The 22994-nt window shown below is 55.2% G+C and overlaps 9 protein-coding genes across 9 annotated transcripts; 5 read left to right on the forward strand and 4 right to left on the reverse strand.

Annotated features, from left to right (window-relative positions):
• Positions 1-621: 621 nt before the first annotated feature.
• Positions 622-2321, reverse strand: B0I36DRAFT_34196 (uncharacterized protein). The gene is made up of 2 exons (XM_046156048.1): positions 2178-2321; positions 622-2068 (listed from the first exon to the last, which is right to left on the reverse strand). Exon 2 carries the CDS (start codon positions 1989-1991, stop codon positions 927-929), a length of 1065 nt encoding a protein of 354 aa, XP_046007835.1. The 5' UTR covers positions 1992-2068; positions 2178-2321; the 3' UTR covers positions 622-926.
• A 1026-nt stretch (positions 2322-3347) lies between these two features.
• B0I36DRAFT_34200 (uncharacterized protein) lies at positions 3348-5093 on the forward strand. Its single transcript, XM_046156051.1, has 2 exons — positions 3348-3361; positions 3428-5093. Exon 2 carries the CDS (start codon positions 3507-3509, stop codon positions 4926-4928), a length of 1422 nt encoding a protein of 473 aa, XP_046007836.1. The 5' UTR covers positions 3348-3361; positions 3428-3506; the 3' UTR covers positions 4929-5093.
• Positions 5094-5734: 641 nt separating this feature from the next.
• B0I36DRAFT_251753 (fungal-specific transcription factor domain-containing protein) lies at positions 5735-8062 on the reverse strand (the record flags this gene model as incomplete). Its single annotated transcript, XM_046150637.1, has 5 exons — positions 5735-6135; positions 6191-6388; positions 6446-7451; positions 7513-7938; positions 8003-8062. 5 exons carry the CDS (start codon positions 8060-8062, stop codon positions 5735-5737), a joined length of 2091 nt encoding a protein of 696 aa, XP_046007837.1.
• Positions 8063-8739: 677 nt separating this feature from the next.
• On the reverse strand, positions 8740-10321 carry B0I36DRAFT_334977 (uncharacterized protein). The gene is made up of 2 exons (XM_046155402.1): positions 9759-10321; positions 8740-9710 (listed from the first exon to the last, which is right to left on the reverse strand). Exons 1-2 carry the CDS (start codon positions 9996-9998, stop codon positions 8889-8891), a joined length of 1062 nt encoding a protein of 353 aa, XP_046007838.1. The 5' UTR covers positions 9999-10321; the 3' UTR covers positions 8740-8888.
• Positions 10322-11418: 1097 nt separating this feature from the next.
• Positions 11419-12055, forward strand: B0I36DRAFT_334981 (uncharacterized protein). Its single transcript, XM_046155403.1, has 4 exons — positions 11419-11441; positions 11496-11602; positions 11653-11669; positions 11722-12055. The coding sequence occupies exons 1-4, from the start codon at positions 11424-11426 to the stop codon at positions 11793-11795; spliced, it is 216 nt and encodes a 71-aa protein (XP_046007839.1). The 5' UTR covers positions 11419-11423; the 3' UTR covers positions 11796-12055.
• Positions 12056-12243: 188 nt separating this feature from the next.
• On the forward strand, positions 12244-15192 carry B0I36DRAFT_34294 (uncharacterized protein). Its single transcript, XM_046156117.1, has 3 exons — positions 12244-12485; positions 12538-13544; positions 13603-15192. Exons 1-3 carry the CDS (start codon positions 12381-12383, stop codon positions 15020-15022), a joined length of 2532 nt encoding a protein of 843 aa, XP_046007840.1. The 5' UTR covers positions 12244-12380; the 3' UTR covers positions 15023-15192.
• Positions 15193-16334: 1142 nt separating this feature from the next.
• B0I36DRAFT_354259 (uncharacterized protein) lies at positions 16335-17726 on the forward strand (the record flags this gene model as incomplete). The annotated part of the gene is made up of 1 exon (XM_046157288.1): positions 16335-17726. The coding sequence occupies one exon, from the start codon at positions 16335-16337 to the stop codon at positions 17724-17726; it is 1392 nt and encodes a 463-aa protein (XP_046007841.1).
• Positions 17727-17872: 146 nt separating this feature from the next.
• B0I36DRAFT_354260 (uncharacterized protein) lies at positions 17873-18625 on the reverse strand (the record flags this gene model as incomplete). Its single annotated transcript, XM_046157289.1, has 3 exons — positions 17873-18148; positions 18201-18470; positions 18611-18625. The coding sequence occupies 3 exons, from the start codon at positions 18623-18625 to the stop codon at positions 17873-17875; spliced, it is 561 nt and encodes a 186-aa protein (XP_046007842.1).
• A 2686-nt stretch (positions 18626-21311) lies between these two features.
• Positions 21312-21916, forward strand: B0I36DRAFT_334995 (uncharacterized protein; the record flags this gene model as incomplete). Its single annotated transcript, XM_046155404.1, has 3 exons — positions 21312-21635; positions 21692-21806; positions 21861-21916. Coding segments are annotated over exons 1-3 (339 nt in total), but the record flags the coding sequence as incomplete, so codon positions are not given.
• Between the last annotated feature and the right edge of the window lie 1078 nt (positions 21917-22994).

The following is a 22994-nucleotide window of genomic DNA, read 5'->3' on the forward strand; positions in this document are numbered from 1 at the left end:
AGTCGTCGCACCACATCCAACTCCTTCGCACAGAACTTGGTCTCGACTGTGTTGTCTTACCCTTCCTCAAAACCTCGCAGGCGTCGACTCACCACATCCTCTCTCATGGCTGTATCGGAGCCTTGTAGCACATCATCATGCGCAGTGTAAGGCTGGATTCTCCTTCCAACGTGCCCAGCACGCTAACGTCACATCAGTCGGCCTTACCAAGACACCCCGCCAAACGACGGCGACAAGCAGCGCGACGAGAAGCGACAACGCAATCGATCTGAAGCAGACGAGTCTCTCAAGGGACACCGAGGACAGCCTCTTTTGACAGGACCCAAAGCTAGACCCTCCCCGCATAGTTTGCAAGAGATCATCCAGGCAATCTCCAAACCGACCAAAGTATGCGTCTTTTTCCATCATTGTACCGAAAGCGCCCCCACAGGTGTGAATGATGAGTTAGCAGGCGTTCCTTACTCCAAGGGGATGCTGCCCTGTAAAATAGATAAAACTCAGAAATGGCTGGATGTGGTGCTGAACTGCCCTCCCGAAGAGGTCGTCCACAATGGAGGCAGCACGAGTTCCGCGCTTGAAGAAGTGGAAGGCTTCATTTCCCTGGACTTGGAAGAGGGTAACGAACAACGTAGATAAGAGTCAATCAGACCGAAGTGGATTCAAGACTGAGTGATGCAACCGATCGCTGTTAACCACGTAGTGTCATAGAAACACGCGTGTCTTCATGTCACAACTCGAGGCACAAGCATCATGGACACTGAAGTGAAGGTGGCATTGGGGGGGTGCAAGTATTGCTAGACAGGATTCTGTGCCCATGAAGTAGTGCTCTCGGTTGGCAACAGGTCCATAATCCAAGACCAACACGACCCCAAAACTATGCCAATAACCAAGAAAGAATCTCCCAAACTGGTGGAATACGGTTCTCGTCACGCCAAACCAGCTATTCTTCTATACCAGAATTGAGCAGTGAGAGCCCAGCGACATTTGTCTGCCTCCAGAGGTGACGCAACCATTGCCAGTATTGCGAAAAGTCCTACATATCTCGCGAACAGATGTTTGTACTCCGGGACATTCCTGTGCAGATGATGGAGTTGCAAGACCCACTGCAGGACGAATGTCCACATATGCTCAGGGTTGGAGGCATCATCGGATGTGAATCGCTGCAGGAATGGAGCTGCCCCAACTGCCCATAGAGTGGGCACAACCTTGTTCTCCTCGATCAGCTGCCGCGTCCTACGCGATGCATTTGGGTGGGAACAAATGCTGAGCAGCTCTACTGCGTCCCGCCAAAACAACCCCGTAAGTTGAATTATGCCCCGGTACTGTTCATCGTCGAGGACAACGCTGGCTGGTACCTTGTCCGCAAATTTGACTAGTGCGTCTCTGAGGATCTCCCAACTCCCGAACGTATTATTGAACCTGTCATGTAGATCTTTATCCGAAAGCTGAGGGCTGAGGGCGGGTTCGTCGAAGTCGAAGTCCGTGAATGTGGCGGAAGCGGACTGCGTCGTGCCATCCAAGTTGGAGGAAGGATGGCCGCTGAGCTCGTCCCCCCCTGAACCCGAGTTGTCGTTCTTGGACAAGAAGTTGTTGGACAACGAGAAGATGGTGCCGCTTGTGCTGTCAGTAGGCTCGTGGCCATGGTCATTGCTGGAATCGTGACAAGATTGTACGTGTCGGGCGAGCGTAGGAGCTTCGAGCTGGGAACTCTCGGCCATGGGCTCGAGTGTGTCATGCGTAGAATGGAGGTGGTTTTCAATGCGGACGAATCCCTCGATAATGGACTGTGCCGTGGTGTACGCGAAGGGTAACGGAGAGGGGGCGCTGTGCTCGTCCTTCTGTGCGCTCCAACCGTCGTGGAAGGGCATGAAGCGATCGTCAGTCTCGGCGATAGTGGCGTTGATGCTGCTTTCGTCACTGGCAAGGGACGCAATGTCAGTCAAGCCATTGTTGTCCCAGAGTTCGGCGCCGGCATCGTTTAAGTCGTCCATGGTCGCAATCGTGTCCAGAATGAGGAGGCTGGAGGCCGTTCCGAAGAGGTGAAGACGTGAACGTCGGGAGCACTAGACTAGTGGGTGATGGTCAGCCTTTTGAAGGGACCACTTGACTGGTGGGAGGTGGGAGGCCTTTTGAGGGGATCAAGGCAGCGCAAGGCAACAAGCTTGTAGTGCGCGCACCAGTGTAGACAGTGTTAAAGGGGTGGGTGGCTTGGAGCGCCTTCGGTCTAGGCTAGGGGACTGGCCTTCTCGGACAGCGAGTGGCGAGCGCTGCTGGCACATAGGCAAGGAGGGCGGATTTGGGGCACCACAGGCATACGCAGCCTTGTGGGAGCGCTGATGGGCGTCAGGTAGCCCTGTCGAGCACCTGGCGTTCACACCCACGGCAGCACGAGAGGTGATACTGGACAGAAAGCAGGCTTGCGGGCATCGTTTGGGCCGGCCCGTCTGGCTGGAGACGGAGAGGAGGCCGGTCACGAGGAGGAGGCACGACGGTAGAGGACAGATGCAAGCTTCTCAGGGGGCCTTTCGGCACCGATGAGCGGCTACGTCCCTTCTGGTCGCGAGTGGAGACAACTGCTCAGCGACGCTGCTCTCAAGCGGAAGCGTGTAGGCTTGGGATGAGCGGAGCATGTGTCAATGCAGGTCCAGCCAAAGGCTCGCGGGGATCTATTCACAGCCCATGCGAACTCAACGGAGGAGAGTCTGGGCGCGACACAGCATTCCATCATGACAACGCATGCCTGCAGCTCACTATCACGGGCCTGATCACCCAGGGTGAGGAGATCACACGTCTGGTCGCTGTCAGGCCTCGACCTGCTCACCCTGTGTGAGCGCGGGGACATGCCAACGATCTACAGCAGCACCATGGCTCGGCACCCGGCCGGCAGCGCTAACACACCACTGTGAGAGTGATAACGGAGCAGCGCTGGCGCGTTGGCTCAGTCCCTTGCTTTTTCCCCATGTAGTGTGCAATCATGCAGCCGACACGGGGAAGCGAAGGGACAAGCCGGGATGGATGTTGGGTGGGGGGCTTGAGGAACGGACGAGTCTCGCGAGACACAGGACGGCGTGCATACGGTACGAAAGAGGGCTGAGACTGATTAGGACGCAGGGGGGATTGGAGATCGGGCGGCAGAGGTCCCCCGTCTGCATGACATGGCTTTCAAGGTCGGGGTTCTGACGGGCTGGAGCTGCCACTCTTCCCTCTGTCCTGTCATTGAAACTCGTCTTCGCCCTCGTACCCATCAACGTCATCTCGAGCGCTCCAACAACTCGCGTCTGTATTCTACGACGGTGCGGACCGAGTCCTCGAGAAGAAGCAGAACAGCCTGAAGGCGTGCGAGGGCCAGCAACGTTAAATGGTACGTCACCCTGACCATGTCTGGCAGACGGTTCTTCAGCAATGCTAACATCAAGATCTCTCACAGTCTCCTAGACGCCCAGGCGGCGATCCTGACCCACGAGCAGCCGCTGGGCTCGGACTTGCAGAACACTGGTTCGGACGACATGTCGGCCTCCATGACGAGGACGCCTGCGCCTTGTGAATCCTCATCTGGCGGACAGAGCCCACCCCTCGAGATCTCCCTGGCGCGCCTTGACCCGGGCACCCAGAAGAAGCCGGCATCTTTTGCCGGCATTGTTGCAGCACATCGTGCCAGCCAGCAGGCTGTCAGTGATCAATCGGACGACTATGACGAGAGCGCCATCGACGATGACGACTCGGACTCAGATTGGCACTCGATCAAGAGCAGCGAGTCCAGCCAAGACGACCGGATAACATTCACGCGTATTCCCTCCAAGTCCGCCCTCACGTCTCAGCAATCCCTTATCAGCCTCATGTTCGCGGGACAGCGCCAGGGTACTAAGGCCTCCAGCAGCCATACGTCGCAGTCGACAGCTGCGATACCCCAGCGCTCGCGGACCATGCAGGCCATGCCGACCATGACCAGCTCTCCCAACGACTCTGACGAGGGTCTCCAGATGAAGAAGGGCATGCGCCCGCCTCAGCTGAAGCGCGTCAACGAGATCCTTCGATCCCCTGCACAACCCATCACCGCCCATACGCAGCCTATCTGCCCGCGTGTGCCTCCCAAGTCCAACTTGACTGCACAGCGATTTCTTATCAGGCTCATGTCCGCGGGACAGGACCAATGCACTAAGGCCCTCAGCAGCCATGCGTCCCAGCCGACACCTGGGATACCCCAACGCTCGCGGACCATACAGAACATGTCAACTATGGCCAAGGCCCCCAGCGACTCTGACAATGGTCTTCAGATGAAGAAGGGCATGCGCCCGCCTCAGCTGAAGCGCATCAACGAGATCCTTCGATCCACTACACAGCCCATCACCGCCCATACGCAGCCCATCACCGCCCATACGCAGCCCATCACCGTCCATGTACAGCCCGTCACCGCACAGCAATCTCTTCTCAGCCTCATATTCCCGCGTGGAGGCCAAGGCACAGCCGCTTCCAACAGCCACGCCTCACAGCAGACGCATGATTCACCTCAGCGCTCGCGAACGACGCAAAACACGTCTCCTATCAGAAACTCCCCTGACGACTCCAACGAGGGCCGCAAGATTAAGCTCGAACCAGAGTATCATCAGAACAATGATATTAACGAAATTCCTCGTTCCAAGCCGCAGCGCACAGAGGCAATCGTGCTCTCACCTCGCACCACACGCCGCAACATGCTAGCGAATGAGCTCACCGAGTCTGTTCGCCGCCAGCTGCTCTGGGAGAGGCAGCAGAAGACCTCGACAGCGAATGCCGTGCTCAAGAGGCGACACACGTCGCACGACGTTGCCAACCTGAAGCAGTACCCCGAAAAGGTGCACATGAACAAGGAGGCTGCTGAGCCCTCGATGGACTGGAACCGGTATTTCAACCGCGACACTCAGGGCGGCTACCACGCTCAGGGCTGGTAATGGCCTGGAGGGCCCCTTGGAAGCGGGCCAACCACAACACCTCTGCTGTGTTCAATCAGTAGTATTCTTTTGTCGTGATTTATTTCCATAGCAGATTTAATATTAAGCACCGCAAATGCGATCTTCAGCTTCAGTTTGCATCGATCCCATCTCATTGAACACAGTTTGCGTGATATCAACGTAATACAGTCATGGCAGTCTACTAAGCTGGGGCTTCAGAGGGGGCCCTCCTGCCGCGCAGCTATTCCGATCGCGATAAGCGCACGAAATCAAGCCTAGTAGTCGGGTGTGCTCGAGAATGAGGAGACCCATTTCTGCCCGTCCGGGAAATGTTGGTCAGTGGGGAGCTGCAGCTGGCAGTGCGGAACGAGCGGGCGTCGCCGCGCAACACTGCAGACAGCGCTGCCCATGTGCCGATGTATGGCCGCGAGCACCTCGACGCAGGACGTCCTGCCTGGCCCCTCAAGAACAGGTCAAGCTGTCGAGCATTGAAAGCACTTTCAGTGGCTTTCCGAGACAACTCGCGCAGCTACATCATCACACGGATGCTGTAGTGAAGCTGGATATCAACAGCTGTGATGCTGGTGCCTTTGGCCTTGTCTAGGCTGTACAAGACTCCGGTGGAGATTGTTGCACAAGTCGAGAGCGCGCAAGGTAATGTCTCTGAATGCTTGCAGCGGATTGGAATTTTCGTCGACTATGGCTCTGTCGACCTAGACATCTCACTTTCTGCAATAAATCGCTCTCAATAGAACTTTATGACCTTATGAACGGTGGTATCGAAGATGCTCTGGTGTTTCATCCCCTTACATCATTGGTGGACCTTGACCATAGCTCACTTGTTGGTGTACACCACCCGGTGCCTCAGACAGGTCGTAAGAACCGCCGCCTGCCATGAAGAGATCCCAGTGTCTGACGTTCAGGTACTTCATTACCTCTCTGTTGTAGTTCGCCATCTGTGGACTGACTGTATCATCGACGGGTTCGACGATGTTGACAGCAAGAGCATGCTCGAGGCCGCGAAGGATGGCGCCCTCCAGCCGATTCGCCGCGTACTGCATCGGTTCACTGCTCTTATTCATTGTTCGTAACTTCCAAATATATGAGTCTAGCGTTTCTTGCCAGAAGTCCCGCTCCTGTGATGAAAGCGACGTGACCAACAAGAGGGTAATGAACGAGCCGAGGAGGGAGAATAAATATGGTGTCGCTGCATCGAACATCAGTCAAGTACCGCGACAGCGCCACTGAAGTGATAGACATACTGTAATACCAGAAGGCCTCTAGGTGGTCAGGCCGAAGCTCTGAAACGAATCTTATTGCGCCTTGTGCTGTTTCCAGTGCCTGCTGCCGTACGTTGGCAAGGATGGCGTGATCTGCGCAAGGCGGTCCCAAGGCAGTTGATCTGATGAGTCTCCTCAAAAGCGTCATGGCAACACCATAGTACGAGAAGTGAAGATAGCCTGGTGACGTCAGTTTTGGTACGCGAAAGACCATTGTGAAAGTGAAGAGAGTATTACCGTGGAAACACAACCGTCGCTGGTATTTGATGTGCATACCGAGACTCTCAGGCACCGACGCGGACCAGAGATCAAGGGCTTCAAATATTGGACCAGCTCCCTGGAAAAGCACGGCTGTATCCTGCTCAGAGCTTTTCTTGACCGTGTAAAACTGCGCTAAGACATCAGAGAGAATCTGCGACAGTCGAACCATGAGGAGAAAATGGTGTTTGCCAGTCATGGTCATAGACCACCGCTCTTCCTCAGGCTCCCGTGCTTCGCTGAGATCACAGTCTGCAAAGTCGCCGTCTGTCAGATCGGTGACAGCCCAGTCATCGTCGTGGATATGGACCGGGCGTCCATAGGCAACAGCTGTCCACCTGTCCTGCATGTAAAGTGCCCAGGCCAGTCGTTTCCTGACATTGCGTTCTGCTTGGGGAATGCTCCAATCTGACGCGTCCAGGTGCAGCCCAAGGCACTGGCCGATTGCGAGTGCCTGGCAGGTCAGGCCCCAGGCAAAGGTGTGATCAGGGTTCAGAGGATCCTCCGGCTGACACTGCAGGACGAGCAGCATTGCTTGGATGGATGAAAGCTTTGGCGAGTGGTAAGAGCAGTGTATGGAACGATAGACATGTTTGCGGAGGCTTGTCACGTCTGGCATCGGGCAGACGGATAAATCAGGGTCGTACTGCCACCAGCGGGTCGCCACTAGGTAAATGGCACCAAGTAAAGGGCATGGAGCATCTCTGTGCTCGTAGGCTTGCATGAGACCATCTTTGGAGATGATTGGATACGAGGGCTGAACGTGTCGCCAGAACAGCTCCAGTAGTTTTGGTCCCCACGGCTGGACGAGTGCTTCGATGGCCTCGACCTCCGATTCCAGTTCTTCGTGATCGATGGCTTTGGTGTCCGCCACCATGTGGAAGGTCAGGGGGTAATCCTGCGCTTGATACCGGTGGAGCACTCGTTTGATGCCATGTGTGCCTAGGTGGTACTCATGCGAGTTCGGGTCATATGGTCGGTGTCGCTGGCTTAGTGTGAGACTAGTCCGAGTACTCCGTATGAATCTAGTCTTTGGGAGGGCTTACCATGAGTATAGGCTCCATGTCGCTGCTAAGCCCATGCAGTTCAGAGAAGCCGCTGGCGATGGATCCTAACTGGGGCGGACCAGAAGCCGTGAGAGCCGCCGGCGCATGCATCGTTCTGGATGCTGTCGACGGAGCACTGGCATTTCGTGGGAAGGAGGGTTGCGAGGGCTCGACTGCCCTCTCTTGCCTTGGCCAGTTCAGTGTTGGCACGGAGCTGTCGCCGTTGACACTTCGAGAGGTCTGAGGCTCATTGGCAAGCAGTGGGCTGTCTTCTCTCGCGGCAGTAGAGGAACGTGCTGGAGGACCATGGCGGTATGTGCAAGCAGTGCCCCTAAGACTACAATGGATACAGGGCGTGGTGCCAGAGCCCTCAGGGCTCTTGATGCATCGAGTCTTTGCTTTACGACAGGCGTCACATGGTTTTGCCTGTGTTTGCTGTTAGCTGAAGCCGCTTCATTGAAATCTCTGGTGGATTGTCGGGATGGCATACCTGTCTGGGCCGTCGGCGTTGCGAGTGGATAGGAAAGTCTGCTGGAGTGACGACCTCCATGGCGATTCCTCAGGACAGGCTGGTAGTCAACTTACCGCACACGTCGTCCTTCTTCAGTGCAGGTGAAAGCATCGGGAGCCGAGACCTTTGCGTGGCTAGCCAGGAGCATTCAAGATTGGCGATTGGTCGAGGGCTGAGCTCGCAAAATATGAGGCGGCCGGGCGATATTGGGCAGCCGCCGCCTGGGCGGCTCATCCGAGCGTGTTGCATGAGTGCAATAATCAAATGTCTCATTTCTCTAAACAGCAAGTGCAGCTGCGCCATCGGCCATGATCCTAGACCCAGCATACGGAAGCATGACGACGACGGGGCCGCTGATGGACAAAGACGGAGCGCTGTGCGAACATCGAGACATGCGCTGTCCAGCACTCCCCGTCAATGTTGGTCACCAATGGTTGGACTCGGCGGCAACCCCTGGCACGACGAGTCCAGCCATCCGATTGGCCGTCTTAGCTCAACCTGCAGCCCTGCACACCATCACCCACGTCTGGCGGACATGGTTGCCCCTGGCTAGCCATGCAGGCAGCCAGCAGGCTACCCCAGCTCCGCCCTGGTTGGATCGGACCCACAACGTGTTGACTTTGCTGCAGGGCCGAAAAGTAAACTTCGCACCTCACGTCGGGCTGTGCAGGACTGGCAGAGTCACGCTTGGAGGATGCCCCAGAACAGAGGGCCATCTGCCGACATGGGTCAGACCCGCACGAGCCAGAAGCACACACATGTCCGAGCATTGACGGGCGATCCACAGGCTCACTTGTTATGCTTGCAGCCATGCTCGCAGCGCCACAGGATCCCATTCTCAAGGCGATGAAATTCGGTGCTCTATTTACATAGGTGTCCAAGGTGTAACTGATTCGGCATCTGCTGTCCCACCGTAGGAGACACTGGCATGCTTTTCCTCGAGCAGCCTGTTCGTGGACTTGGGCCTTTGCGCGCCATTTCTGTGGGCGCGCGAACGACTGCGCCTGAAGAGGGACGCCAGCCAAGCTTGACCTCTGCCGATCCACGCCATGCAGACGTCCCCGATCTCCCTACAGAGGAGTGCCACAGAACAACAACAGCAACGAACCGGGACCATCTTCACACTAGGCATGTCTCTGGCCTCCTCGTCGCACAGGCCTTCCAGCCGTGTGTCCTTCATCAGCGAATCCGCAGTGGCTGGTTCAGTAGGCTGACAATCCGTCTGCACTCCTTTGTGTGAGATCTCATTCCCGTCCGATGTGTCCTTCTCTGACCCCGATGAGGCGTCTGTGTAGTTGACTCCCAGCAATCGAAATGCTTCGGCTCTGACCTGAGCGAAACCTGACCCAGTCATGAGCGAGGTCGGGAAATGCGAAACCTCGTATTTACGTGAGGTTTCTTCGGCTTCAGCGCGCGTGTCCGTACTCCTTCGATCCGGCTCTTCAGACTCGCCAGATCGGGTACCGACAATCATGACGTTCTTGTGTGGCAGGGTCTTCAAGATATTCGTATGAAGGCGGAGCGAGGGCGGATACGTCGGGTCGTAGACTATGATGACCACTGTTTGGGAATGGGCCATTTCTTCCAAGGTAGTTTTGATCGTGGTATCACCAGTCAAACCCGGGAACTCGAGGAGCTCGATGTTGTTGGGTAGCAGTGTTGGCGTCTTCTTCCGGGTTGGTGTGTACTAGACCGATATTAATGACTGTTCTTCGGAAGTCTTGTTGCAACGCACCGTTTTGTCGAAGTCTTGCCCGCTGAATCGCTTCGCGAGTTGGGTCTTACCCGCTAAAGGGCTGCCTATGATGCAGATCCGCTTTTGGTTGGGCCTCAGGGCTGATTTCGCCATGATAGTGCTTTGCAGGAAGGGCTCTGCTGCGAGGAGTGAAGGTACCGAGAAAAAGGTGAAGCTGGCAGGACCTCTACCAGATGATCGCTGCATGCCGAGGTGGTTACACGCGCAGGACAAGGCCATTTAAGTGCCTGCAGACGCAGCTGGCATTAGACCCTGGTCATCAGCGATCGACCACGGCAGTCAGGATTGACACCAGCCGTCTCGACTTCCGCAGCTGGTGCACTCATGTCCCGGGGCTTACTGCTGAAGTCCCCCGTCCTGTTAGTGGTCCCGGAACGGGACGGGCCAGCCTCTATCAGACTGAGCATAGCCATGTCTCATTGAAAGGACCCACGACGCGCGGTCTTGGCTTTTGGCAGGCCGCGGAGGCCAGCTTGGTGTTGGGGGTGGCACCACGGAACACCAGGGGCCGCGCTGCCGGCGAGCACCGAACCTTCGCGTGCAGGGAGCCAGGCCGCTATCTGGGTGGCTTGCACGGCCCACGCCATCAACAGAGCACGCAGTGCACAGTTGCCCATCCACATGCCGAACTGGCACAAGAGCGTGCCTCCTCCAACACCGCAGCAGATCCCGGAACAAGCAGGAAATGACTCTTGCACCGGATCCACTGTATGTCGGGATGACTAGAGCAGCCAGCCGCAGGGTAGCCGTAGTGACTCGTGCGCCAGCCAACAAGACGCAAAGACGAGACGCGTGCTCCTACTCCCGACTCGAGCTCATGGAGGCAGGAGAGGCTGTGGAGGTCCCTTGGTGTGAAGCCTGCAGTGGACCATGCCGTGAGGATGTCCTTATCCCGATAACGATATCCACAGTCGCCGCGTTTGGCTGAACACTTCGCTGGCTAATCGCGTGTGAGCACCCCTGGATGTCTCGAGAGAAGCTCACATCAGTCTCTCGCCACGCTTGCAGGATGCCGTCCTGTCTGGTCGGATCGGGCTTGTCTGTTCGTCTTAGTCGATATCGCATATGTGACCGGCGAATGGGCTGAGACATATCGCACGAGCATTCTCTGAGGACCGCACATCATTCGCCTAATGGAAGCCTCTACAAAAGCCCCTCTGGAATCACGTCATTTGCGCTCACTCATCTCTGCGGATGCCCGTGGTGATGGCGCCGAGCTCCATCCAATGTGCCCCTTACCCTTCTCGGTCGGCTCGAAGAAGCAGTGAAGGCTGGTACTCCACTCCACTCCACGACCCCTGCGGGAAAAGAGGGGTGCAGGTCTGACCCGCATCGGACATCGGATGTTCCCCAGTATCAGCGTCGACACAAGCATTGATCCAGCTCGCTCCAAATCAGCTATCGACCTCCGACATCTCCTGGACAGCGTGTGTCCGGACGCTGTCTCGCCCCGAGAGGACTGCAGGTTCAGCTGGGTGTGCATGAACCCGCTCCGTTGTCTCCCGACCCCATGGTGGTACAAGAATACAGGGTGCGCGTCCGGGCGTCGCTCTGGAATCTCATCTTGCAGCATCTCGCAGCATCTCGCAGCATCTCACAACAACCCACAACAACTCTTGCGACAGTGTTCTCATCCCAGTCAACATGTGCAATTATATCCAGGTGCCTATACCTGTCCCGGTGTTACCAAGATCATCAGAAGCTAACTAATAACAGATCCAATATCATTGCGGCCACTTCCGGTTTCCCGTGCAGCGCTGGTGCCACGTCTACGAACGCACGCATAAGAAGTGCCAGCCCAATGTTACTTGCGCCGAGTGGAGGTCAGTACGTTCATCTCAAACCAGCTTCTCTGTTGCTAACTGTCTCGTAGGGGCGATGAAGTCTGTCGTAAGTTGCATCAGCATCCATGGCCTAGAGCAGACTCGACTAATAAAAACAGCGGATTGCCGACCAGTCCCGAAACCAGCTTGGGAGTGGATGATCACGAGGCCGCGTCAGAGTCCATATGTGTGAATTGAGATTACGCCAATGTTCATGTCATTAGCGGAGGACCAGGTAGTGGAGGTAGTTTCAATATGACTCTCAGCGAGCGACATGTTCCTCTTTCCCTGCATGTGACGAGCAATGGGCAGGACTACATAGTTCAAGTACTAGATACGATACACCTGAAAATCCTAGCGCTCCATGCTAGCCTGTCGCGATGGACATGGTCAAAGGTCGGCATAGCTGTGGCCTGCTTTGGTGAGCGAACACGCCACGCGCATGTGGAAGCCATTGAAATTGTACTTGGGGCACTGACAATACGTTGTTGAAGCCAACTGCCTGACCAAACTGCGCTTTCCCCTTTTTGGACGTCAACCACCTTGGCCAAGGTGGTTGACGTCCAAAAAGGGGAAAGCGCAGTTTGGCGTAAGTGGAGCAATGTCTCACCACACCTGTATGGGCTGGATCCAGCAGGGGCCCGCGGGTCGCGGTGGCTAGATCAGCCCACTGTCTCGCCCCGTCTCCTTGCTCGTCGTTTCCACCAACAGGCTGGGCCAGTCTCCGCACCGACAACGCAAGAGCACCCTCAACGCAGACTCACAGGCAGTTCTAGATATGGATGTAGACACCACTCACACGTGTGGTTCGTCCGAGGACTGTCGGTGGCATGTCGTTGCGGCACTCCTTGGAGATGGGGATTGGACGAGTATTCTCGTGAAGGTTAGTGATCACTTCTCACAATAACGCGCTCAGGGATACTCATCGCGTACAGGTCCAATGTTTCGAAGCTCGAGTGCGTCAGGATCCAGGACTACGTGCAGCCATTGTCCGACTTTTACCGCAGTCATCGCGAGCACCTTTCCACCCTGACGGAAGCTTGCCCCACAGAGTGCAAGAACCTATGCAGAGGTGCCAGTCACCAAACCGCTCAGAACAGCCCAGTCATGCGGGCATCGGGCGTGGACAGGCCGCAGCACCGCCTCCGGCTCGGCTGCCCCAGCCGACGTCCCATAATATCGACCAGCCACCTGTAGCGCGAAGACCTGTGCAGAGGTGCCAGTCGCCGAAACCTACTGGACAGCCCAGGCATCAGGGCCTAGGAGCCGACCAGATTGCAGCATCAGGTCTGGTGTCACCTGTGACACGGCGGTCCCAAGTGACGTCTTCCGAACTGCCAATACCACCTTCGGAAGTCCGAACAATGGATACTGACCAACAAACGAGGGCGCGATCGTCTCGACAGGGAGAGATTGCCATGACCTCGGCAGAATCTGCAACCTGCGGGACTGGAGCCTCCCGACAAGGCAATGACGGAGGAGCACCTCCAGCCAGAAAGCCTAGCGGGACCGCTCACATCAAACTGGGAGAACGACTCGAGAAGTTACTCAGGGTTTGGAGCGAGAAGCCTGAGAAATTCTTCAAGTTGGGAATAATCCCTGATGAGAATGACACCGATGTGAATGAAGCCAGCGAGAACGAAACCGACGAGAACGAGAGTGCCTGTTCAACATATCTTTTCATAACAGACAAGCTCAATAGTCGACTCAGGAACGTCGCCAAGCTTATCTGGCACCTTCATCGAAGAGCGTTGAAGCGCGATGGACGCAAAATTCAAGAGCAGCTTCTCGCCGAGGCACTTCATTTCCGGCCAGAAGACGTCAAGCAGCAGTGCGCGTCTCTATGGGGAGAGGGCGAAAGTTTTCTTGGGATAGTGGAAAACCTGGACACCAATTACGCAGTGCTTCTCTGCTTGCCCGAAAAAAAGAAGTCCCCAGACTTGTAAGCCACTTAACATCCCAGTCCAGGTTTAGCTCACGCTTAACTCGCGCGTAACTAGTTACAAGAATCTGAGGGCCAAGAACCCGACGGCTCTAGAACGTCTCGTTCGGGATATGAAATCAAGTGGAATAGAGTCTGAGGTCGGACGGCATAAGAAGACGATGGAGAAAATCGTGAAACATGGTTTATCCCTACTCGTGAACCAGAATGTGGATCTCGGGTTACAGACAGGTATGTGCATAGCCGAGAGTACTCCAGCCGATTCTAGAGAGAAACATCGGAAGCGGACTCGGCTGCTTTCGTCTTCTGTCGCCGATAGCGGATCGAGCGCGATGGACCATGACATCATGGCGGCATCGTCTGCTGTTAGTGTCATTGGACACCCTACCAGACAATCCTACAAGCGGGCACGCACAGAACCTCCTTCCAGTTCTGAGGCGGCCACACCTGCCACGCCGCCAGCGACACCCAGCACTTTCGAAGCAGCCAATGAAGCCTCAGCTGGCGTTTCAGCGATCACAGACGGCCATCAGGTCACGGAGTTAGGCGGCCCCACGGCGCCACGGCCAGGAGCAGGAGTCGTCAATCAGCAACAAGAAACGTCTCCTCCTGCACAGGTCACCGCGTCCTCAGCCCACAGTTCCGTCCAGGGTTCTTGGCAAGACGTTTACCTGAACCCTTCCAGTCCAGCGGTCCATGAAGAGCAGCACAGTCGGCCCGCGACCCCAACGACTAGTATGGTCAGAAGTGAAACGGCTTCTGGGTCACCAGGACGCCCATCACTCTCAGGCGTTTTCCAGCTTACCTTCAATCACGACTTAGACACTCTACATGCATTTCATCCGCCCCCGCAGTCTCCAACATCGTCCTTTCCTGTCGACCTAGATGCGGAGGGAGAGCCTGAAGAAAGCATGGAAGATTGGCACGGAACCGAGCCAGGGTGGGCGGGATACTTCATCAACTTGTCAAACGTGCCGAGCCTTGTGGGCCTCGAAACCGCGGCCAGATCTATTTCTGCTGGCCAGCTGGGCTGCGTGCCGTTCGCTCAGCCCCAACCAGGTGCGGAAATCGAATGGCCCCCATCTCTCAGATCAGCCTACGACGACTGCTTGGGTCAAGCGCTCCACAACATCAAGGAAATCAAGCGGGAGTACTTCGCGCGAAACAAGGATGCCATCCACATCCCAAAAGTCTATGCCAAAGCCGGCCTGTACTATCTGGAGCGGGGGTCGCCCGGACAGTGTCCATCAGACGCTCTCTGCAGCGTGGTATTTCCCGTTAACATGTTCGCCACAGATACGGACAAAACTGTTCGGTTCGTTCATGTGGAGAATGATGGGTTGGAGAAGAGGGAGACATTGGTTGCTTCGAGGCCGTGGCCGGATATCTTGATGTTTATGCCGAAAGATGTGCAACTACAGGTGCACAAGTGTTCAATGCTCGTCATTATTGCAGGCATGTACAAGAAACAGGACTAGTACGTAGAATGTGTCCGTCTCCACTCGTTTTGCTCTGTACCACAGCCCGCCCCAAGATCTGGACCAATCTCTTCCATCTGCGTGACCTACGTACTCGCCGTGAGCCTGCTGCAATTGCTAAGTGTAGTTTTATAGTTCCCACGAGTCTTGTATTACACACATGCTGGGTGTGTTTCCATCCGCCCGCCGGACCGTTACAAGTGCTTCGTCGATATCATGGATGGGCGGGTCCAAATCAGGTTTCGGAACTGGCCCGGCATCTACAAGATCCTGTGATCGCCTTTTGGGTTCACGTGCCATTGTCGTCGTGGTCGTTCTCAGTATGGTACACAAAGGATCTTATCTGAGTCTAGCCAAGCCTGGGAGTAGTAATCTGTAACTTGTGTGAGAAGTCTTAGCTTGGCACGAACGACTTAGAACTGGAAAGGGTCTATGGCTCACATACCTAGAAGAAACTCTCAAAGCAAGTACGAAACTTCTGTTGACTGTGGCTGACAACGTTTCGAACACCTCCCACAGAATTTGACACCGTATTCTAGGAGCTGTTGGCAATCGCAATAGCAATATGGCACTTCGAGCCGTGATGAACATCGGGAATATTTTGTCCTCCCTTAGAACTCGCGAGTTCACGGATGATATCGACTGTGTATTTATACTACAGCCTGGCAATCAGCAGCTACCACGCTCTACGGACGAATTAACCGCCAGACAATTGGGGAGGGCGACCAGCAACAGAAGACTCCTGTAAGTGGTCAATCAACGTGCCCAGACTCTCCCTCGCTCGTCTTCAGACCTGGACTTGCAGCATTGGCTGCGTGTTGGAATGGACCTGCATTCAGCACAATGCAGGATAGCTTGGGTCGTCAAAACGGCCAACAGCTGCCACTAACCCGAGCCCTGCAACTCGTTGGGGCCACATCCGCGATGCTTCCAGCTAGGCACTTTGGTTATCGGAGATGGCCCAGGATGCACGTCGTCATCGATCACCCTTGAGGGTCCATTTGACTCTCAAATGACCTGAGGCGCTCCTGAGGTTGGGGTCATCTTCTCGTGGCCCGTCTCACTGGCCGTTTTCAACCCTGTCGTCAGCACATGCGGCCAGGCGACCGAGGTGTTTCGTTATACCCTAGTCTTGCACCAACAAGCATACGACACGAAGATCAAATTTGCAAGCCGTAGCTCAGAGCCCTTGCGTACAGCAGTACGAACAGGCACGCCTTATGGAGATACTACGAACATCTGGTTGACCAGGCCAGCATGCAGCCAGGATTACGGTATCCACACAATATAACACATAGCTCCGTGCATAATTATGGGCCACCTCTTTGCCCCCTGTCCTCTTTCTGCCTGCCTGGCACTTCTCTGCCCATCCGTCCACTTTCTGCCCGCCTGGCACTTTTCTGCCCGCCCGTCCTCTTTCTGCCCACCCGTCCTCTTTCTGCCCATCCGTCCACTTTCTGCCCGCCTGGCACTTTTCTGCCCGCCCGTCCTCTTTCTGCCCACCCGTCCTCTTTCTGCCCGCCTGGCACTTTTCTGCCTGCCTGGCACTTCTCTGCCCGCCCGTCCTCTTTCTGCCCACCCGTTCTCTTTCTGCCCACCCGTTCTCTTTCTGCCCGCCTGGCACTTTTCTGCCTGCCTGCCTGACCCTCCGTCTTGCACAGCTACTATGCCTGAGGCCCAGCGAAAAAGACCGGGCCGTTCTTTCGCGGCAAGTCGATATGTGGACGAGCAGCGTAAGCGGAAGCAGAAGTTCGCTGATCTCAACATCGCCCAATGTGCTTTCGCTGGGCTCTACATACCCACAGCGACATTGGCTATTCTCAACAGCGACCTTGTGGTTGAACGATTCAAGGCACACACAAAAGGGGGGCTTGAGGAGATTTCTCGTGACGATCTGGATCGATATTGCAGTCAACTCGATAAACCATCACAAATCACCACGCGATTTGGTACGTCGTCTAAAGCATTGCTGTATCGTATGTTGACTGATGCGCCATCAGATATTCTTGCCTATCTTATCAGCAAAGACGTCAATGACGAGATGAAAGAAAATGTGGAGAGGTCTCTCGAGGCGATAAAGGCGGACGTGCTCAAAATTGCCAAGGAAGTTGGCGCGCTCGAAGTTGTGACGCAGCATCAACCCCAGGCTGGAGACAGGGTAGTTAAGCCAACCAAAAGGAAGCTCAGCACGGGCATCAAAGCGAACCACGCACAGCCTTTGGAAGACACGGTTGAACGCAGTCATCGGCAATCTGAAAACGAAAATGGACTGGCTCGCAAAGCGAAGAGGAAGCACGGCCAACAAGTCGACCTGAGCCCTCCTGACGAGGAGCATCGGCCATCCAGCAGGTCTAGGAACAACGAAGACATCGCATTGAGTGTCATGCAGGCCCGTCCTGGGGATACAGACACGGTAACAAGGTTCTCTCATGAAAGGCAACCTGGGGATACAGACACGGCAGCAAGATCCTCTCATGAAAGGCAAACTGCAGTGCCAAGCGAAATCTCCGGCGATCCAGCATCGAATCCTATCATTGACACACCTGCGTTTCCGGTACCTCCTGGTAATTATGGCATGATACATGAAAGGGCCGAGGTTAACTTCCCAGGAACAGCCACCTTCGCACCCAACCTTTTCTGGTCCAACGACCCAAGTTTCCAGGACACCTATCTGCAGCCGAGCCTCTTGTGGGACCAAGACTAATTTCCTATGTACCCAAGATGACTCTTTTGTGTTTAAAGATGTGTGTTGATGCATAACCCTCAAGGATCTGAAACTGCGTCCGCGTTTTCAATAGGATACTAGAAGTGTTTAGATCATGACAGGAAGGTAGGACAGGATTAGCGCACTTACACTCCGCCGTCGGGCAAAACTACGTCCATTTCCTGCCCTACGAAATCCCTACGATGGTAGTGCACTACTCCTGCGCTGTCGGCCCAGCCAACAGGTTTGCCTTTGTGGGACGCGACCCGAATCTTCCAGAAAGAGCCTTTGCTCACAGCATGAAATATCATACCGTCCGTGGGGTTGCGTGTGAACGAGTAGAAGTGTGGCTCCCTGAGTTTCGCAAATGTCTCTGACTGATCGGGCTTCTCCTCGTATGCTGAAAAGATGTGGAGGATCGCCTAGGGAAATCAATGCCACGTTTTTCATCCATCCTCGTCAGGTGGTACTCACTGATGCGTGTACTTTTTGACGAATTTGCTCATAGGCGGCCTCATCATTGGCAATATGTTGGATCTGGTCGAGCTCAAACACAAGCGCTCCGATCTCCGCATCTTCTACTACGATCACTCCATTCTCTTCGAAGAATTTCCAGGCGTCTTCGGCAGTCGATGTGGCCGAGTCTGGGAAAGTTGCTGCGGGCATGGCTGGCGGTGAGGTGGGGTCGGAAGAGGGTTGAGCAGTCTCTAAAGCACAGCCACTGAGGGGTTTGCCACTACAGATCTATTTAAGCTGCTTGTGTGCCCCGCGCTTGTGTCGGGCAAACTCTCCAAAGTCTGCCTAAATTCGAACCCCTCGGGCTTCTGCCCAACTCTCACTTTGCTGGCCACACGAAGCCATCGGCCCACGAACTGCCTTCTTACCATCACCATCATCATGGCTGAGCCAGACTGCTGGAACTGCAACGACACCGGTCGGACAAAGAACGGAAACGAGTGCACAAGATGTCGTTAAAGCCATGGGCAGTATGCCAACAACAAGCGCATTCGACCGTCAACACACATATTGCCAGCAAAGAACGGTTGATTACCTCCGAATGCAAGCTCACACACTACTCGAATGCCAGTCGACAGACAGCGGTTGAGGTCACACATTTTGCAATGCGGCATCAGCATACTCTCCCTGCGTCGATTTCTTCTGAGTAGTACGGAAATGCCATGATCGCGTCGCGCCTTACAATCCCGAACTCAAGAAGGCGCGCAATACTGGAAAGTTGAGATCAACCAATTTGGCAGCTTATGGCTGCGCCACTCGCTTGGCCACATCGGTCATTCGTCGTCTGCAGCCTGTCTACAACGAGCCTTTTGTCAAGATACAACAACGTCGGATTCTGAGGAAGTGTGTACCCATGGGATTTATTCTCACTAATGTCCAATAATCAATGTCATCTTGTTTTGACTTCCTTTCATCAATCCACCTCGGTGCGTTCCTCATGGGTCGTTGCAAATTCTCGCCTCGTGTACGTAGTACAGGGCCATTGTGACTTCGGAATCTGCGCAACCTTCAAACGCAACGAATGAACAAGTGTCATAGAACATCCAACTTCCTTGGTAGTGTGGGCTCCCTTGTTACGATTTGCGGGCAGCTTGCGAACGCGCAGCACAATACTGTACGGGGAAGTATTCGTAGCAATGAACAATCGCGTCCTGCTTTGCGGCACGCAAGTCACCTGGGCGCACCAGCGCCACAGTAAAATGTGGCACATCTTGTGCCACACTTTTTCGGTTCAACTCCAGCCCTCACCTTTCAGGTGGGGGCTGCCTGCCACGTGGATGCTACTGTGGCAATTGTGGCGCCGATCAAGTGGCTGTGCGTTTGAGTGCCGACTACAGCCACGATATGAGCCACGAGTGCCGCTGTGTCTTTGTCCACTGCAAATCCCGAACGTGGTGTTTTGTGGCTGATCACTGTGGCCTATGCTTCTTCCTCCAACATGGAAATTTGCTGGGTGTGCGACTTCGCATCCTGGCAAGAACGCTACCAAGCTGGCACTTGGTATGGTTCTCCAGGTGCTGATGTCTGCTGGTCCCTCATTTGCTGGATCTCTTTGGTCCAGTCTGTTGACTCAGCAAAATCACTCCAGGGGGCTGAGGGCACTTGACACGCTGTCGCTGACCAAGCATGGTGGCGTGGACCAACCAATAGCCTTCGCGAATAGGCTTCTGACCACAGAAGCAGTATTAGTTCGCAACTTCTTACGGCGAGGCAGACAAACCAAGCGCCCACGCCAATGGCCATAGCGCTGATAGGAATCGAATCTATTTCACGTTTCCTGCCTCCCAGCTTACCACACGGGCATGAGCCGAGGACAAGGCACGAATGTGTGGTAAAGGCAAAGGATGCGACATCATGCACTCCTTCTTTCCGGGGGGAATGCTCTGGCCTGCGGGCGTTAGACAGGCAGTCGTCGAAATGAGCGTCACGAACTATCATCGTCAAGGACAACTATAAGAAAAATGTCGAGAGGGGCCCGAACCAGGTCCCAGGCGACATACGCGGTACCAGGTGCGACGTGTGTGACAACATGCCACAGTGTGATTCCAGCGACCCTAGCCTGCATTTTGGATCATGCAGCTGCAGATGTGTGCTTGACCGGTTTGATGCCTCTTGCATACCACCCACGTCTGAACGGAGGAGCCAAGCCGGCCTGCAGCGGGCAGGACATATTGCCATACTTCAGAATGCGGAGTCGAGTCGCAATGGCTGCCGCGACTCGGGAATGGCTTCAAGGCAAACGAGTAACGACAAAGGCCCCAAGGACAAGGGTCTGGGTCGTACAGAAGCCACTACCAGCTCAAGAAGTGTGGCACAAACGTGGGGCTTCTGGGAAGGGGGACGGTTGGGGCGTGACGTACGTACGCATATGTTCCGTCCAGCAAGTTGGGTGTGATGTTGCGGAAGAGGACCGCCCCAGATCCATCAGACACGATATCAACTTGGGTGATGGCTTGCCAAGGCTTGTCCTACAGTACAGCATCCGATATTGGAGCAACACCCATGCGCACCAGCTGAGAGTAGCTTACAGTGCGTAAGCCAGGCTGCCCGACATGTGCACTGAGACCTTCAGGTACAGTTCCCCAGGCCCACACAGCCCTTAGAATGACGTCGAGTGAAGCATTGAGCCCTCTCACGTCTCTCTCGCACCGGCACGGCTCCGCTGGGCTTGATCATGACATGCACATTGCCATGCAACATACCTCTTTTCAATTATGACACATATTTCAAGGTGGCATGGATGCCTTCCAATCCGCATGGTGGAGTCAAGTGGACAGGCCGCCGCAAACTTTCAGAGTTGCGAATCTGAGCTTGACCACCCCAATGGTGTCTCGATTGGCTTTCTCGCAGGTGAGCACTCGACTTCTTGTCAGGGGGGCAATGCAGCCAATGGCAAAGCACGAAGCCTGCGTTGGCATGTGCTATGGTGGGGATAGGTGGCGCATGAGCGCCGGAGCCCCTGCAACGTCGGGTGGAGCAGAGAGCGACCGGGCACGGGGAAGTCTCCCGTGCGATTACCACCCACCGAACGGCCGGCCGTGCTACTTCCTTGCACCAGAGTCCCGGCATCATTGGCTATCGGAAAGGAGCTGTGATGGTACCATTGTCACCAGTGGATTGGTATCGAGTGTGAGTACGGTCCTGCTCGATGTCCTGTTGCCATGGACGGGTATAAAGAGCCTCCCCATTCGCGCCGTCTAGTCGCACTGGGTCGCAACATGTGGCATGTTAATGTACCTTCTTCTCCTCCTTCCGAAACAGCTCCTCACATCACTTGCCTTACGGCTGCGGCACAACATCAGCATGACACAGCCTAATGATGAGATTTGTATCACCATCGAGGTCAATGAGAAAATTGAATCACTAGGTTGCTTGGATACCTCTAAAACAGTCGTACGTCACCACCATGCCATTCAACCACGTCATCTAACATCGCCAAGTCTCTTCAGATTCAGAAGGTCATTGCTACTCGGTGGTTCTCTGCCTCTCAGAACGAAGCCGACACGTCAAGGCTCAACATCGCCCCAGTTTGGGTTGCCACGACTTGTGCAAGACACAATACAGGTCCGTACAAACATCCCATAACGAAGCTTGACCCCTTACTAACACAGCCACCAGAACCTCAAGAACGATGCACCCAGCCCGGCTCCAAATGCAAACTGTTGGAGCATGATGTGACCAGCGCACGCAGCATTGTACAAACTGACTGGCGACGAACAATGGACGCAAGCTGAATGGGATGATGACAGGTCGCTGCCACCAGGATACATCGCGGTGAAGCTCAAGCCGATGGGTTGGGGCGGCATGATATGCCAGGCCATCCTGGGGGCTGTGCGTTGGTGTTTATGCACAGAGTAGTGCAGATATCCAGCGCCTTTTTATCGCATGTCAATTACTACGAATTCCCGAATTGTCTTCGCTGATTAGCTTATGAAGTGATTACATGAGCAGCGACGGAGAAAGCCAATCCGCGAAGAACACCCGCGCGTGCACAGCATGGAACAATCACCGCACCAGCGCCGCGCAGGCCAGTGTCTGAGGATGGCTTTCTGATAGCCGGGGCCTCAGTGTGCAGGGCTGCCTCATGTAGCGGGTCAACCCACGAATCTGGGAACGCACACCTCGTCGGATTGAGGCGAAGAAGACTCTCATGCGCATCGAGCTGCTGCCAGGGAATTTGCGCCACTTCTGCAGTAGGAAAGACCGTAGCCCGCGCTGGCCTTCAGCATCATCGTCAACAGCCAGTCAAACTACCTGACTACCTGACATTGTGAATGGCCCGTCTATCCATGTCCCACATGGACGCATGTCGCCAAGCTCACTGAGGCGCGACTCGTGTCCCTCAGCATAGACCCTCGTCACGGCCGTCCGAGCCTGCTTGGAGAAGCCTATCGGCTTCGGAAGGGTGTGTGGTGACTGGACGGAAGCTTTCATGCTAATTCCAAGATGCATGTGTCTCGGATATGGGCCGACTTGCAGTAGCTCACCCACAGCCTGAGACCCCGGTCTCCGGGGACACCTCGGCTCTCCCAGAGCTCATGGGCTGATCAAATGGCTAGGGAGAGGCCTACGATTATCATCAAGCTCTGGCACGGGGAAGGCAGGCAGGTGACGGCCAGCCTCCCCAAGTATGAGGAGAACATGGATGGACGGAGTACTTCACCCTGGATGGTATTGGCTGGCCATCTAAAGGTTAGTCGTCCTGTCGGCTGCCGTGTCTCGCTAAGCCTTAAGCCAAGACTCCCTCTGGTT

Source organism: Microdochium trichocladiopsis (assembly GCF_020744255.1).
Source record: "Microdochium trichocladiopsis strain MPI-CAGE-CH-0230 chromosome Unknown B0I36scaffold_10, whole genome shotgun sequence".
NCBI lineage: Eukaryota > Fungi > Ascomycota > Sordariomycetes > Xylariales > Microdochiaceae > Microdochium > Microdochium trichocladiopsis.

Excerpts from the sequence above, each read along its gene's own strand:
- B0I36DRAFT_34200 (XM_046156051.1), top strand. The coding sequence starts at position 3,507 with ATGTCGGCCTCCATGACGAGGACGCCTGCGCCTTGTGAATCCTCATCT.
- B0I36DRAFT_34196 (XM_046156048.1), bottom strand. The coding sequence starts at position 1,991 with ATGGACGACTTAAACGATGCCGGCGCCGAACTCTGGGACAACAATGGC.
- B0I36DRAFT_34294 (XM_046156117.1), top strand. The coding sequence starts at position 12,381 with ATGGATGTAGACACCACTCACACGTGTGGTTCGTCCGAGGACTGTCGG. Across the intron at positions 12,486-12,537 it reads GGACGAGTATTCTCGTGAAG|GTCCAATGTTTCGAAGCTCG; the intron begins GTTAGTGATCAC and ends CATCGCGTACAG. Across the intron at positions 13,545-13,602 it reads AAAAAGAAGTCCCCAGACTT|TTACAAGAATCTGAGGGCCA; the intron begins GTAAGCCACTTA and ends GCGCGTAACTAG.
- B0I36DRAFT_334977 (XM_046155402.1), bottom strand. The coding sequence starts at position 9,998 with ATGGCCTTGTCCTGCGCGTGTAACCACCTCGGCATGCAGCGATCATCT. Across the intron at positions 9,711-9,758 it reads GGCAAGACTTCGACAAAACG|TACACACCAACCCGGAAGAA; the intron begins GTGCGTTGCAAC and ends ATATCGGTCTAG.